The 11764-nt window shown below is 51.2% G+C and overlaps 1 protein-coding gene across 4 annotated transcripts; it reads left to right on the top strand.

Annotated features, from left to right (window-relative positions):
- The first annotated feature begins 208 nt into the window (after positions 1–208).
- Positions 209–9289, top strand: SERPINA12 (serpin family A member 12). 4 transcript variants are annotated; one of them, XM_007095287.2, is made up of 5 exons: positions 209–218; positions 769–1419; positions 3148–3418; positions 7095–7242; positions 8818–9289. In XM_007095287.2, the coding sequence occupies exons 1-5, from the start codon at positions 209–211 to the stop codon at positions 9007–9009; spliced, it is 1272 nt and encodes a 423-aa protein (XP_007095349.2). In that variant the 3' UTR covers positions 9010–9289. The 4 variants fall into 4 exon arrangements, 1 of the variants encoding a protein (XP_007095349.2); XR_006218266.1 differs by lacking the exons at positions 209–218; positions 769–1419; positions 3148–3418; positions 7095–7242 and adding an exon at positions 7854–8496 and having other exon boundaries at positions 8818–8908; XR_006218264.1 differs by lacking the exons at positions 209–218; positions 769–1419; positions 3148–3418; positions 7095–7242 and adding an exon at positions 7854–8590 and having other exon boundaries at positions 8818–8907.
- The last annotated feature ends 2475 nt before the right edge of the window (positions 9290–11764 follow it).

Genomic DNA, 11764 nt, shown 5'->3' with positions numbered 1-11764 from the left:
TCCTGGGCTGGGTATCCACCACTTACAGACCATGCGATATTAGACAAAGGGATTTATTTCTGCAAATTAGTCAGGATTTTTGTTTGGTTTTAAGGAAAAAATCCAACTCAAACCAGCCAACCCATAAAGGGAAATTTACTGGCTCTTATAACTTGGAGAAACAGAAGTGAGTGAGCTTCGGGTGAAGCTTGATCCAGGGACTCCAAAGATGTCACCAAGTATGTCTCCTCTTTCTTTCCATCCTTCTCTCTCTTCTTTCCTTCTATATATGGAACCCATGGCCACACTGAGTTCCAGGACTGTATAATGAAGCCAGACACCCCAAAGTTAAGAGTATTGTGCATTCTCAGGGAAAGACAACGACTTTTCTGATGCTGGTCATTCTCATCCCTTAACCAATCAGTGTGGCAGTGGATGGAGTATTCTGATGGCCTAGCCCCAGTCACATGCCCACAGTGTGGGGTAGTCTTATTATGATCCAATGTAGTGGAGGGAGTTTCTCAAAGGAATTGAGATACAATGATTATAGGATGGGGAGAGGAGTACAAAACCAAGAGATTTCTTCTACACTCGGTCCTCTCATTTAAGAAATAAGGACAAGTGTTTCTAGTCCCCAGAGTGATTGTAAAGCGTAAACGCTAAAATGGATGTCAAAGAATTTATAAACCTCACTGTGCTGCTTCTTTCATCTGGCCTTTATGAATAATATAAGGGCAGTAGGATTTTTTTGTTCTTTTTTCTACTAACCTCAAGTCTGCTACTCAACAGGACAATCGCCAAAGAAAATGAACCCCATCTTGGGCCTGGGCCTACTTTTGGCTGGCCTTCCTACTGTGGAAAGTCTTCAGCAGCCCAACCTCCCTCTGAAGAATCATGTACCAGTGAGCCAGATCGAATCATGGAAGGGAAGGAGGGCAGCCCAGGAGCTCACAAAGCGGAACACAGAATTCGGCTTCAAGCTTTTCAGGAAGCTGGCGTCCAATAGCCCGGACAAGAACATCTTCTTTTCCCCCTTGAGCATCTCTTCAGCCTTTGCTATGCTATCTCTGGGTGCCCAGGATTCCACCCTGGATGAGATCAAGGAAGGTTTCAACTTCAGGGATATTCCAGAGAAAGACCTTCATGAAGCCTTTCATTACCTCATCCACAGGATAAACCAGGAGGGCCAGAACCTGAAGCTGAACCTCACAAACACCTTGTTCATCGACAAGAAGCTGAAGCCACAGAAGAAGTTTCTGACAAATGTCAAGAACCAGTACAATGCAGACACCGTCCCCATCAACTTCCAGAACTTGGAAGATACTCGGAGGCAGATCAATGACTATATCAATGAGAAAACCCAGGGGAAAATCAACAACCTGATCAAGAATATAGATCCCGGCACTGTGATGCTTCTTACAAATTGTATTTTCTTTCTAGGTAAGGCTTGGGGCATGTTGGCATGGAAAGGATAGGATGACCAGTAGACTTAGATTAAAAACCTGGGTTGGCCACTTGCTTGCTCTGTGACCTTAATTCATATGTAATGAAATTATCAGAACTCCACTTTCCCTATCTGCAAAATGAGTACCTTTATTCACAACTCATAGGGCATTTATTGGGATCCAAAGTAAAAGTGTATGAGAAACTAATTTGGGGAAGTCTAAATTATTCTCCATATGTGCATTTTCATTATTACTGATTATCCTAATACAACATTGGTTGTAGAGATTGGAGTGACATTCTTTTCCCTGTTTCTTAGATGAGGGATGTGTAGCTTGGAAAGAGATTGATTTAGGGTTACAAAGCCAGTCAAAGCAGGACTAGCCAGGACTGGATTCTAGTCAGGACTAGAATCTACTTCTCTTGACCCACAGGCTGTGCATTTATAGCACTCCAAGTAGACACCCAGGATGGTAATTGTGTTGATGATGGCGATGAAGTTCACTTTGGTGGGTGTCCTGGTCTCCTTGTCACATTTTGTAGATGTGACAAGTCTACAAGGTGAGAGACTGAATCTGAGGGTGAGAGACTGAAAAAGAAGATGAAAGAATATTCCCAAATCTAAGTTTCATTTACCACCCACCCAGCCAATCACCACCACACACAGCCACTCACATGCCACATGCACACTCAAAGGTTGGCCAACATAGGCAAGAATCAGAGGCCAACAGCCCTCAGATCAGGCAAGATCATGGCGGGGCTATCAGAAACATGGTCCTGAATATGGAAGTTCAGCTCTTCCCAAATCCACAGTGAGACTGATGGCATAGAGGAAAAGAGCAGAGGGAGAGAGGAGAATCTGGAATTTCCCAAAGTTTCTACATCCCCTAGATTTTAAAAGCAATGGCAACAATGACGCTGATGATGACTAGCATGCACTCAATACTCAGTGTACAAGGTCATTGATCTGTGCTGCCTTTCCCACTCAGTCACACAGCAGCCCTCTAAGGTACTCATCAATCTCTTCATTCTTCAGACAAGGACACTGAAGCCGAATGCAATTGAGACACTTGTTCAAGGTCATCCTTCTGGAACAGTGAAGTCAGAAGTTGAATTCAGGGACTTGGCCCTCAGGGTGCCATACTGGGGGCTCTGAGATTAGTGGGTGTGAAAAGACCCAGGTGTCACTTTATGCTAAATGGTATCGAAGAGTAGTCAGGATCAAAATGGAGGGGTCCAAACACCCAGCTTTGAGTGTTCTCTTCTCTTCAGTAGGCTCCCCAAAGCAGCCTGTTCCATCAGTTTTCTCAGTCCTACCTGAGGGCAGCTATTCCAGGACTGACTTAGAACAGAGCTGAGTATTTTCACTCACATAAGACCAAATAGTTCCTACTAAGTATAGCCCAGGCCTCTCTACTGGGACACAATCCAAGGGCTGTCTCAGCCTCAGCAGCACCTGGGCTTCAGGCAGTCCACAGGTTCCCTCTCAGCCCCGCAGCCCTGATCATGGCTTCTTTGGGAACTGACAGTCAGACCCATGCCACCTTACCAGGAGATTTCAGGGTATGGCACATGGGCAAGGATTCCTGGAGACGTGTCCTGATATCCCAGAGTATCCGAACCCCGTCCTTGAATCCACGTGGATAGAGATCATTGGTTAGCTCGGTCCAGTCACCTCTTCCCTTTCAGGAAACTCATGTGACTTTGTCCTTCTTCAATCCTAAGCCAGGTGGAAACAAGAATTTGATCCAAAAGCAACTAAAGAGAAAGACTTCATCCTGGATGGAAACAAGTCAGTGAAGGTGCCCATGATGTTCCGCGGGGGCATATATGAAGCCGGCTATGATGAACAGCTCTCCTGCACTGTCCTGGAAATGCCCTACCAGGGCACCATCACTGCCATCTTCATTCTTCCTGATAAGGGCAAAATGAAGAATGTGGAGGAGGCCATAAAGACGGACACTTTGGCCAGATGGAAAAAACTAACAACACGAAAGTAAGAGGGTGCCTGCCATACTCAGCAACTCCCTTCTTCCTTTTTACTTCTTCTAGTCCAGATCTATTGAGCTCTAACCCCATGACCAAGTCCTATTTTTGGGCTCCGTGATGAACTTGTATTTTGGTAGGAAGCAGACCAGAAAACGAGTCCTAGGAATAAAGCAAAACACTTGTTCTTAGAGGGAGATGGTTATATCATAAGAGTGGAGTGGACAGAGAAAAATCATGGTGGGCAGTGGTGGGGGGCGGTGCTCTATGGAGCAGGTGGCATTGGGGTTAAGTCTTCAAGGCTGAACAGTGGTGTGTGCGGATGAGAAAGAAGTGATGGAATCCTAGGCAGAGAGAAACTGCAGGGACAAACATGAGGTGTCAAAGGGAGTTGTCTGTTGTACACAGAATCATGGTTTTAACTGTAATGTTATCATAAAACGGGTGAAGTGCAGCCCAAATAAGTTATACTAATAACAGTTGAAGGACTAAAGTGAGTAACTAATTTTTTTAAACATAAAATTAGAACAGATTTAAGATGAGCCTACAGAATTCTTCTCAGGCACTGGCTTAATAGTAGATTTTCTTGGGAAGAGTAAGGGCTGGGGACTCGGCATCAGTGTCGACTTGGTGTCAGTGTAGATGTGCATGGTGCCTGGGGAGCTTCAGGGCCAGGACAAGCATATGGCAGCTGGAAGTGCACAGGAGCGTATCCCCGGAGCAACTGTTGAACACATGTTGGATCTCTAAATTGAGCGGAAAGCTCATGAAAGAGAAATTCCAGTTCTGAAGGCCTCAGATAAAGTCACTGTATCAGAATGGGGAGGAACAGCAGGCTAGATGGTAGGTCTTCCCAAGAGGGCTGTTATGTCTTGGGATCTGCACAGCAACCCCCCGATCCTCCCTGCTGAAAACCAGGGCCCGCGGTGGGTAATGGCATCTGGCCCCTGAAACGGGAGGAAGTGTCTGGGTTCCAACCTTAGCTGAGACCCAGTTTTCTCTTCTGTGGCATGGTCCACTAACGCCGGCCTCAAAGGACTCTTGAAGGGATCAAATGTGCCGTAGCAAATCATGACCCCACGGAAGGCACAGACCTTTGCCTTCCAACGGGTTGAAGAGGCAGGGTTCCAAAGTTCTTAAGAGAAGAGCATCTGAACTTCAGGTTTATTGAAAGACTGGCGTCTTGTAGGTCTGGTCCCCTTACCTACGTGGTGAACCTCCGGGATGGCAGCCCATCGGTTGAAGATGAAGGCACATCTCTCTTAACCTGGGGATGCCACCAAGGAGGCTGGCAGTTTCCAGCCTGTGCCCTCCAATTTCTGAGTTCACAGAGGTGCCTTGGGGAATGAAGGGTACGGAAGGGTGTGAAAAGTGGGCTGCACACCCTCCACCCACACTTTATCCAGAAGTCCTGGCTTCATGAGACATGACCTCCATAAGGTCACATTTCTCTTAGTATTCAAATTATGATGACCAGAGACCCTGCAGCTGGGCTGGAGGGACTCAACATCCCCATCTCTAGGCTATTCCTACCAGTTTTCCATGGGGCGCAGCTCTGGTCCCAGCAACTGGTGCTGCATGTGGCCTGTGCCCAAGCCCCTCTGCAGCCCTTGGAGCTGAGACTGCCATCAGGACACCGGTTCCTGGAAAACTGTGGCCATCTCTCTGGTTTCGGGAGAGGGGCCCACACTCCACCCTTTGTGAGATAGGCCCTTTGAGATTTCCTGCAGGCCAACAAAGGCCTTCCTGGAGGTTTGGGCTTAACACAACCAGAGATCTTCGCAGAGGCCCGGGGATACTCATAGCGCATAGAAGCGGCTTCTTGTGAAGTCCAAGCACAGGTTGCTCGTAGGGGTTCCTCCACAGTGCATCCTAGCTGGCTCCTGTTCCTGACCCTCCCACATCACGGTAGGACTGCAACCGCTTCCCAGGGGACTCCTGGCACCAACTCCTGTGACCCCCGCCCCACACCAGGAGCATATCCTTCACGAAGTGGACAAAATGACCGTTTTCAGCCCTAAGCAAGAGCGTGTCGAGCCTCCCTGGTCAGCACCCTATTGTGGCTCCCCATTTCACTCAGAAAAAAATGACCCAGCTTGCCTGATTCCTTTGTCTCCTTCAAAGTTTCTCCAATCTTCCCTGTGTCTCAGCATCCCTAATTCCCCCAAGTTGATCTGGATTTTTTCCCATCGCATGCATTGCCTCCTTATACACAGGCTCCCCATCTATGCATCGATGCTTATGGGATGCTTTTCATCATTTGGGTTTTCTTGTCTGTCTTCCCTGCTAGAGCACACACTCAAGGTCACGAGCTTTGCCTCTTTCATTCACACATGCATCCAAGCACCTCGAACACCACCCCCTGTATACAAGAGGCACTTAATTTGTTGAGTGAATGAATGAGTGGGAAGGTAAGTCTTGGAGCCACAGGCCTGTGGTTGGTATTTAAAGCCCTGACACTGAATGAGATCCTTCTGGAGGGAGGAAAGATAGAAAATAAGAGGACCGAAGGGGTGAGGCTTGGAACATCACAGACAGTACAGATGGGCAATGAGGTGATGCTGGCAAAGGGGGAGAGAAGGAGTGGCCGGTGAAGGAGAGAGAGCTGGACTCAGGTTGGAATGCTTCCACATGGAGAAAGGGGACCCACTGTCTGGGAGCTGTCTCCTGGGTCAAGCAAGCAGAGGTCAACGGTGGCCCTGGACAGTGGGATGTTGATGGCAAAGGTCTAGGTGGAGTGGGCCGAGAAATAGTGGGAGAAGTAGAGATCTCTGGCAGAGATGATTAATTTCTGCTATGAAAAGGAGGAAAAGAAATGGGCTGGGAGCTGAGAGGTGACTCGGGGCCAGGGGAGATGAGTTTGCTTCTGTTCTATAGGATAGAGGTCATCAGAGAACATGACCTGTTCCTGGGGGGTGATCGGGCAGATACCATTTATGATGGGGGCTGCAGAAGAAGAGAAGAAACGTGGGCAGGAATGAGGTTGCGAATAGGCAACAAGAAATAGAGCTTAGAGCCAGGCTGACAGGAACCCAGGGCCCACGGGTACCCCAGGGCCCCTGGCCCCAAGCCCCAGGTGGGGAGGCCGATCTGGATTCCACCTGCAGAGGATGCGAAGCCACCAACTCATGGGTGAAACGAGAAACACTTGCTGGTTGGTCACCAGCTGCTCAGTGCCTACACGCATTTGCTTTAGCATGCTTCCTGCCTCAGGCTTGCTGTGATTGGCATCATCATTTCGCCCAAGTGGCTTAAGGACGTGAGATCATTTGTTCCAAGAGTCAGAATGGATTTGAACTCAGTTCTGCCCGGCTTCAGATCCCAGGACCTTGCTGCCTCTGGCATCTGGCTCGCTGGGTCAGGACTGGTTCAGGGCTTGGGCGAGGCTGAGACCGCGGTGGGGACGCCTCAACGTCTGTGGCCCACAGGGCCCTGAAACAGTGAAAACTTGAGAACATTTCTGTGGATGAGGGCTCTGGGACAGGTTTGATAGGGAGAAGGGACATAGTTGAGAGGTGTTTTGAAGCCAGGGTCCCAAGGTCAGAGTCCCTCCTCACTCTGGGGACAGAGAGAAGGTCTGAGACCCTCAGTGCTGAGAGGGCCAATGTCCCACTCATCCCTGCCCTGCGCCTGCCCAGGGAAGCAGGGACACCCTGCTGCTCACCTGTCTCTCCCATCTCCCCCAGGGTCGTGGACATATCTTTGCCCAGATTCTCCATCACCGGGACCTATGACCTGAAGAGGACACTGTCCTACCTGGGTATCACCAAAATCTTTGAGGAGCATGGTGATCTCACCCGGATCTCCCCTCATCGAAGCCTAAAAGTGGGTGAGGTAAGCGGGCCTGGCCTGGATGCCACCCCCTCCCACGGGGAGCCTTCGCACAGCCCTGGGCCAAAGCCATTGTCACAGCATCTGTATGAGCCAGGTCTCATCCCTCCAGTCAGGCCGGGTGCCAGTCCAGCTCTGTCCTTAACCAGCCATGTCATCCTGGGGGGACCACATAACTTCCCCATGCCTCATGTTTCTGGTCTTTGGAGTTGGAAATACCAAGCTCCTGATGCTATTTTGGAAGTCGATTCTGTGCAACGAACGACTGCTCAGGGCCTGGAACATTAATCAAGGCCTAGGACTGGTCTAGCTCGGACCCAGGGTCTGTCCCAAAGGCCTCACGGGCTTGTTGGGAGTAAGCCGCAAACATGTTCTACGTGAGCAGGCCAAGGGCCCCGTGATTTCCAACGAGTCTGAACGCCTTTGTGCTGGGGGCAGAAAGAACCGCATGGGGTGGTGTCCTGGGATATAGCAGATCTCAGACAGGACCTTCAGTTAAATCCAAATTTCAGATACATGACAAATAGTTTCTTTAGTCCAGAATATGGGATATACTTACACTAGAAGAAAGTCACCATTTCCCCGAAATTCAACTTGAAATGTACATGCTATATTTTATCTGGCAACTCTACTTTTAAGGTAAAAGGGCGTTGGGGGTGGGGAGATTTCAACAAGCAGGGATAGGCGTAGGGAGGATCTTCCATTAAAGGGAACGGCTTGGCCAAAGGCTTGCAGGCTGGAGAGCACGGCGTCCCGAGTGGTGGAGACTGGCTGGTGCTACATGGGAAGTTCAAGCCGATCTGGGAGAGATCTTGGTTGCCAAGCCCAGCTGACAGCAGGCACCGATTCGGATTTATTTCCCACTTTGCCAGAGGAAGAAAGACAGTTAATAGAATTTTCTTGCTTTTAAGTTCTTCCTCCCGTAAAGAGTCAATGCCAGCTACCCCTTTCCGGCAGGCTTTTATTCGGTTCAGTGGCTCATTTCTTTTCCACAGTTAGACGTGCTGATGGCTGTGATTCTATGTGTCAACAATGGCTACCCGCCCGCTAGTGAAATTGGTAGAATTCCGTAGAGTGGAATGCAATGCGTCAGTATTCCGGGAAGCCCATCCATCCCTCCCAGGGCGGGTCACCTGGTCACACATGTCGGTGTCCTGGGGTAGATCTGGAGTCTCAGTCATCTCCAACGGCTCCCCCAGAATCTGGCTCCTTCCTCGCTGTCCTCCAGGCAGATGAGAGGACTATGGACAGGACTTGGTGGGGATACGATCCCCTCCCTTCCATCTAGCTGAGGTTCAATAGACTCCTTCTGCCCTTACACCCCTCGACGCTTCCCTGTAATTCACGGAGGGTTAGCAAACCACCCCACCCTCCCCGCTGCAGCTGGCACTCCCCTCGCCTCACTCTTTCTATGCTGTTTGCGCATATCCTTCTGCAATGAGGGCAGAAGAACGAGGAGCCCCGGGGCAGCTGGCACCAGCCAGGTTACTGCCGTGCTGGGCAGCCTTGGCCGCGACCTCTCCCTCTCCGGAGCTCCGAGGAGCTTGGTGACACTGACCCCACCCCTGATTTCTGCAGGCGGTGCACAAGGCAGTGCTGAAGATGGATGAGAAGGGGACGGAGGGCGCAGCGGGCTCCGGAGCACAGACACTGCCCATGGAGAAGCCGCTCTCCATCACTCTAAACAGATCCTTTTTGGTGCTTATTGAGGATAGCGTCCTGTCTACTATAATCTTCATGGGAAAGATTACTAATCCTACTGGGGCGTAACGGGGGCTTCCAGCGATGGCTCGGGGCTGAGAACGTTTTGTCTGCCTGAGATCGGGATTGAGGACCTTCTAATCCAATCCTACACCATCAAGAGCTCCCAAGACCACCGTCCACACAGGCAGCACGGCTGGCGTTGGGGGCTCCTGTGCCTCAGCCCTCTCCCTGCCCTTTCTAGTGTAGGACGCGGACCCCCACCACCACCCACTTGGCTGGCTGTGATCTTCTCTCCCCGGAGAGGCAGAGGGGCTTCGTGATTTAATAAACACCCCCTCAGTTCTGCTGTCTGTTGGTGGATAATTTGGGGAAAGCAATGAGATGACATGAGCATCCAGACTTTGGAGGGAGAGACACTTGGGTTCACATCTTAGGAACAGAGTGTCTCTGGGAAAGCCACATACCTCCTCTGAGCCTCTATTTCTGTGTTCCTGAAATGAGGGCAGTGACAAGTCCCTTCTGGGGCTCTGAGGAAACTAGCAGCCTTCGTTAGAAAAGTTAGTTCCCCTTGGTGAGCCCTTAGCCTTGGATCTTTGGTATGCGATCTACAAAGTTATGTCGCCCACGGTGTCCCCATGGGAACTCCAGGATCAGCCAGGCATCTAGTTGGAGGGTAAAGTAGGGATGGAGCTGGCCCGGCGCTGGGGGGGTGGAGCCTGGAATAGCAGGGACGAGGGTTCAGTGCCAGGTGTATCTGATTCCAGAGCCCACAGAGAAGAGCCTGGGGTTTGAACCTGTTATCGAGCTCAGCTCAAGAGTGAATGGGGTGGGGGGAGGGGGTTCCCTGCACCTGCCTAGAAAATGTGGCCCCGCAAGATCTGTCCCACATGCCCAAGGAGCTATCTAGATCAGAAGCATGGGGGCCCTCGTTTCCAGCAGCTGATTCCTTTGCCTCCTGCAGTAAATGCCCACTGCCCACATGTTTTGGGGGGAGGGGGTCCTGAGTGGTGTGGCCACGAAGAAGCCTGAGCTGGCATCAGCTGGCATCCCCTGGGCGTGCCTCGCAGCTCACCACTTACTGTGCCTTTTGTGTTCTGGTCACAGCTGCCCCGTGGGGTGGCCAGAATGGACAGACGTGGAAACTGAGGCAGAGCCATAAAGTGACTTTCCTACGGCCTTGTGGTTTGCCGTGGGCCACAAGCACTTGTCTTCTGGGCCAGGGCAGGGAGGGGTTCCACGTGGACTTGGGGGCCTGGCTAGCCACTCCTGAGCTCCTCTCCCAGCTAAGAGAGCTGCCCAGTCCACTTCAGCATGGGTGTATCCAATAGGCACCCTCTCTTCTGTCCTGGGCACCCCCAGGGCCCTGGAGACGCAGCCCACACGTGGGCTGGCGGGGGAGGTCGTCTGGAGAGGGAATGGGCTACTTTACAGTGTGGTGAGGGCTAAGATGGGGGGGCACCGGAGTAAACACCCCTCTTTGAGAGGGTGGGAGACAGAGAAGGCTGAGACCCTGTGCCAGTGACACAGACATGGGGCAAAAAGCAGGGAATCCCTGCAGAGCACATTGTTGACGGTCACCATTTCCCCTGCACCAGCCTGAGGGAGTTGGGGGGGTGGGGGTGGGAAGACACCAGATACACACGGGAACCCTCAGTGGTCGGCTCGGGTCTGCGACATTATCCACTGGGGACAAGGGACAGTCAGACAAGCCACATAGTAGCTGGGTGGCTTGGACATGTCACTTAACCCCCCTGAACCTCATTTACTTTACTAAAACAAGTGCAATAATACCTAGGTCCTGGGGCTGAGGAGCTCTGAGGGTTACAAGGCGTGGCATGCAATCCATGCCCGGCACATGGCAGGCATTCAGCAGTGGCCCCTGTTATGCTCTCCTCCCACCGTCCCCCAAGCGGCTGAGATGACGAGCTCTTTTCCAAAACTCAGTGCTCCGGGCCCTTGCCTTGGCATTCCCCTCTACTGGGAATGCCCTCATCCTGCCTAACGAGCTCCTGCTCGTCCTCCAGCACCCAGTCCATTAGGATATCTCTATGAGACCGTCGCTACCTTTCCGGCATCTTCCAAGCAGCCCCTCAATAAAGCACTCACCTCCGTGGCTCCTGGGTCTGAATTTCCCCCCCACCCCCACGCGGGCTGCAATCAATCCTGCATTAAGCAGCGATTTATGGGGCGACAGCCTGTGCACCGGTGGCCGTTACAAACAGACCTGGCCCCTGCCTCTGTGACATTACTATCCAGCGGGAGAAACAGCCGTGAGTTGCAGACACACACACGTGCATTTCTGATCACGAGCTCCGGTGAGCATGAAAAAAAAAGACAACCCTGGGGGCCTTCCAAGGTAGGTAACGGGGGTCCGACCCGGTCTGGGGGCTCCGAGAAGGCTGAGAGAGCTCCAAATGCTGGGAGCTTATCTGTTCTTGAATCGCCACAGTTAAACCCGCACACAGGTATGACTGCCTCAGTGTGGTTAGCGATCTAGAAAATGCTGGCTGGGCTTCCAGATAGAAGTTGAGCACAAGCTCCAATGCTCACTGGTCTTCCCTCTGACCAACTTTATTGTCAAAGTGACTGTTGCACATCTTAAATACTTTTCAGACGATGTCCCACCTTCACAGACATACTTTTGCTCTGCACGACAGAAATAAATCCTATCGTGGGGGAAAGAAAGAGGAAGAACTTGGAGTGGGAACACAGACAGACTCCGCCAAGCAGGGGAAACAGCAGGTGCAGAGGACCTGGGGCAGGCAAGCGGCAGGGATGAGGAACTGAAACGAGATTAATTTGGCCAGAACAACAAAATAAA

Source organism: Panthera tigris, chromosome B3, assembly GCF_018350195.1.
Source record: "Panthera tigris isolate Pti1 chromosome B3, P.tigris_Pti1_mat1.1, whole genome shotgun sequence".
NCBI lineage: Eukaryota > Metazoa > Chordata > Mammalia > Carnivora > Felidae > Panthera > Panthera tigris.
The sequence above is the reverse complement of the archived record's forward strand: the minus strand, read 5'-3'. Positions and strand labels throughout refer to the sequence as shown.